Source organism: Nanorana parkeri, unplaced genomic scaffold, assembly GCF_000935625.1.
Source record: "Nanorana parkeri isolate BGI_ZX_2015 unplaced genomic scaffold, ASM93562v1 scaffold371, whole genome shotgun sequence".
Taxonomy (NCBI): Eukaryota; Metazoa; Chordata; class Amphibia; order Anura; family Dicroglossidae; genus Nanorana; species Nanorana parkeri.
The window spans coordinates 1,221,972-1,225,379 of record NW_017306639.1 but is presented as its reverse complement, the minus strand read 5'-3'; the positions used below and the strand labels follow the sequence as shown (position 1 = coordinate 1,225,379).

At 47.8% G+C, this 3,408-nt stretch overlaps 1 protein-coding gene across 1 annotated transcript in view; it reads left to right on the top strand.

Annotated features, from left to right (window-relative positions):
* The window catches only part of LOC108789043 (ubiquitin carboxyl-terminal hydrolase CYLD-like), a 23,540-nt gene that overhangs the window by 2,456 nt on the left and 17,676 nt on the right, over positions 1 to 3,408 (top strand). The window contains exons 2-4 of the mRNA XM_018558967.1: positions 92 to 370; positions 1,636 to 1,705; positions 2,500 to 2,690. Coding sequence (XP_018414469.1) covers positions 92 to 370; positions 1,636 to 1,705; positions 2,500 to 2,690 — 540 coding nt within the window. The remainder of the gene's footprint in view (positions 1 to 91; positions 371 to 1,635; positions 1,706 to 2,499; positions 2,691 to 3,408) is intronic.

Below are 3,408 nucleotides of genomic sequence, written 5' to 3'. Positions count from 1 at the left end.
CCCCATCAATCAGGCTGCATTGCATTTGCATTATGTTGTATGTGGCGGATAATACCGTCTTGTGGTAACTCATTCTCTCATCATTCCATAGGGGGAAGGCGAAGGCCGCGGGAAGATCGACGGCACTATTAAGGGGGTGACATTCTTTAAATGTAAGCAGAACAGCGGCCTGCTGTTACCGTTCAACAAAGTCCTATTCTCCGGAGCCGCGCCGTCAGACAACCTGGGGTCCCCCTCAGCTCAGACCAGGACACAGAACCCCATTAATCAGGGGGACAAAGTTGCCTTCTTCGTGGATGACAAGTTGAAGAGAGGACACGTCGCATTCTGCAGCAACCTGATGGCGGATGGCTACGTGGAAGTCTACCCGGTAAGGACGTGGTTTGTATGCAGTGTCAGCTGCGATTGGGTTCTGTACTTGTGTACCCCAGCACGTGGTCCAGGAGCAGAAGGGGGTGACTTGGGATACTGGTGAGGTGCAGCCTCACCATTGTGGGAGGGGCAGAGACACAACTACTGGGGGAAATCTCACCATTGTGGGAGGGGCAAAGACACAAACTACTGGGGGAATCTCACCATTGTGGGAGGGGCAGAGACACTAACTACTGGAGGAAATCTCACCATTGTGGGAGGGGCAGAGACACAAACTACTGGAGGAAATCTCACCATTGTGGGAGGGGCAGAGACACAAACTACTAGGGGGAAAGCTGACCATTGTGGGAGGGGCAAAGACACAAACTACTGGGGGAAATCTCACCATTGTGGGAAGGGCAGAGACGCAAACTACTGGGAGGAAATCTCACCATTGTGGGAAGGGCAGAGACACAAACTACTGGAAGAAATCTCACCATTGTGGGAGGGGCAGAGACACAAACTACTGGGGGAAATCTCACCATTGTGGGAGGAGCAGAGACACAAACTACTGGAGGAAATCTCACCATTGTGGGAGGGGCAGAGACACAAACTACTGGAAGAAATCTCACCATTGTGGGAGGGGCAGAGACACAAACTACTGGAGGAAACCTCACCATTGTGGGAGGGGCAGAGACACAAACTACTGGGGGAAATCTCACCATTGTGGGAAGGGCAGAGACACAAACTACTGGAGGAAATCTCACCATTGTGGGAGGGGCAGAGACACAAACTACTGGAGGAAATCTCACCATTGTGGGAGGGGCAGAGACACAAACTACTGGAGGAAATCTCACCATTGTGGGAGGGGCAGAGACACAAACTACTGGAGGAAATCTCACCATTGTGGGAGGGGCAGAGACACAAACTACTGGAGGAAATCTCACCATTGTGGGAGGGGCAGAGACACAAACTACTGGAGGAAATCTCACCATTGTGGGAGGGGCAGAGACACAAACTACTGGGGGAAATCTCACCATTGTGGGAGGGGCAAAGACACAAACTACTGGGGGAAATCTCACCATTGTGGGAAGGGCAGAGACACAAACTACTGGAGGAAATCTCACCATTGTGGGAGGGGCAGAGACACAAACTACTGGAAGAAATCTCACCATTGTGGGAGGGGCAGAGACACAAACTACTGGAGGAAATCTCACCATTGTGGGAGGGGCAGAGACACAAAACCATTCAGAGATATAATAAATCTGTCTTTCCTTGTGGCAGGAGGATAGCTCATCAGGCAAACTATTGAGGATTCCCCTGGATGCTATTGTAAAGGAAGAGATCACCTCAGGTATAGCGCGTGTTATCTCACATTGCTAAATGCTTCTTCCAACACTGCTTTCTACACTTCTAAGCTCTGGGCTCACATCTTGTATCCTTGCCGCTGACACTGATACCATATAACACAATCCCCAGAAAGAGATGGAGGAGGCTGAAGGAGAACATGGAATCTGATGGGAAGTGAGTCACACAGAGGAAGCAGTGAGGTGCTGTAGAATCAGATCGCATGCAGTCCGTTCATTCTCAGGTCATCTCTCATTCAGAAGATTTAAAAATTACAGTATTATGCTGTATAAAGAAAACCATTTCTGACATTATGATATCATCACCGTCAACAAAATCTTAGATAAAGTTACATTTTTATTTTTTTTGTGTGATTCCCATGTCAACAATCCTAAAATTTTGTTTATAAACTAAGGGTTAATGTTAAGGACCATCTCTGTCCCTCAGTATCTAACATCCTGTTGCCAGCTAATGCAAGAACAGGTCCAGGATAGGTGAAAGGAGCTTCCGTAATCCTCAGAAGCCATTTCAAGCCAATGGCACCTTTAAAAACCCACCTTCAGTTTGCCTTCCCCCATTGGCTCTAAACAATTTGCGACAAATAGCAAAAGTTCCCAAAAACTTTCCTGGTTTTTGCTAAAATTTCAGTTAAGCGAAAACTCACAATTTTGCTCATTCCTAAAAGTAAGTGGTCCAATTCTCCCAGCTCAGGATTCCAGGACAACGTAAACCTTTTACATAGAGTCTTTGTAGACTTCCATATTTATCTCACATGCGTTGTTTCCTCTCTTCTCCTGGAAGATGGCGGGGCCATGTGCAAGGAGCTGAAGAGCCCCAATGAGGGCAAACTGGAAGAAGAACTTTTTGGCAGAAACCTGGAAGTGCATTCTCTGGTACAGATTCAGTATAAGGAAGGGGAACTGGCCTACGGGATCATCCGATGGTTGGGGCACATGCCACAAATAGAGGACACCATGGTTGGGGTGGAGCTGGTAAGTTACTCGTGGACAATTTAATTTTCCTATCACTGAAGAACATTAACCCTTTGTTGAAGCTGCTCTAAATAATGTTTGAATTAGGGGTGCTCCTGTTTTATATTTTAGCCAATGTAATGAAAATTCTCATGGTTCTCCTCCTATCTATCTAAGCGCTCCTTTAGTGTCCCCTACAAATCTAACTCCTCCCCTCCTCTTCCTTTAGGGGTCCCCCAAGGCTCTGTCCTTGGACCCCTTCTCTTCTCCATCTACACCTCCTCCCTTGGTCAGTTAATAACCTCCCATGGCTTCCAATACCATCTCTATGCCGATGACATTCAACTATATCTCTCTACTCCCCAACTCCCCCCCTCAGTGTCCTTGCGTGTCACTAATCTACTAAATGACATATCCCTCTGGATGTCGCAACACTTCTTAAAACTCAACCTTTCAAAAACTGAGCTCATGATATTTCCTCCCCCCTCCCCCCCCCGTGCACCTTCCCCCAACTTTTCCCTTGAGATTGATAACACAACTATCCATCCATCCCTCCCCCCATGCCAAGGTGCTAGGTGTCATCCTGGACTCGGACCTCTAAAATACGCCCCTTCCTCACCAATGCCACCGCAAAACTACTCATACCCTCCCTTGTTATCTCTCGTCTTGTCTATTGCAACTCCCTCCTCATTGACCTTCCACTACACAGGCTCCTCCCCCTTCAGTCTATCATGAATGC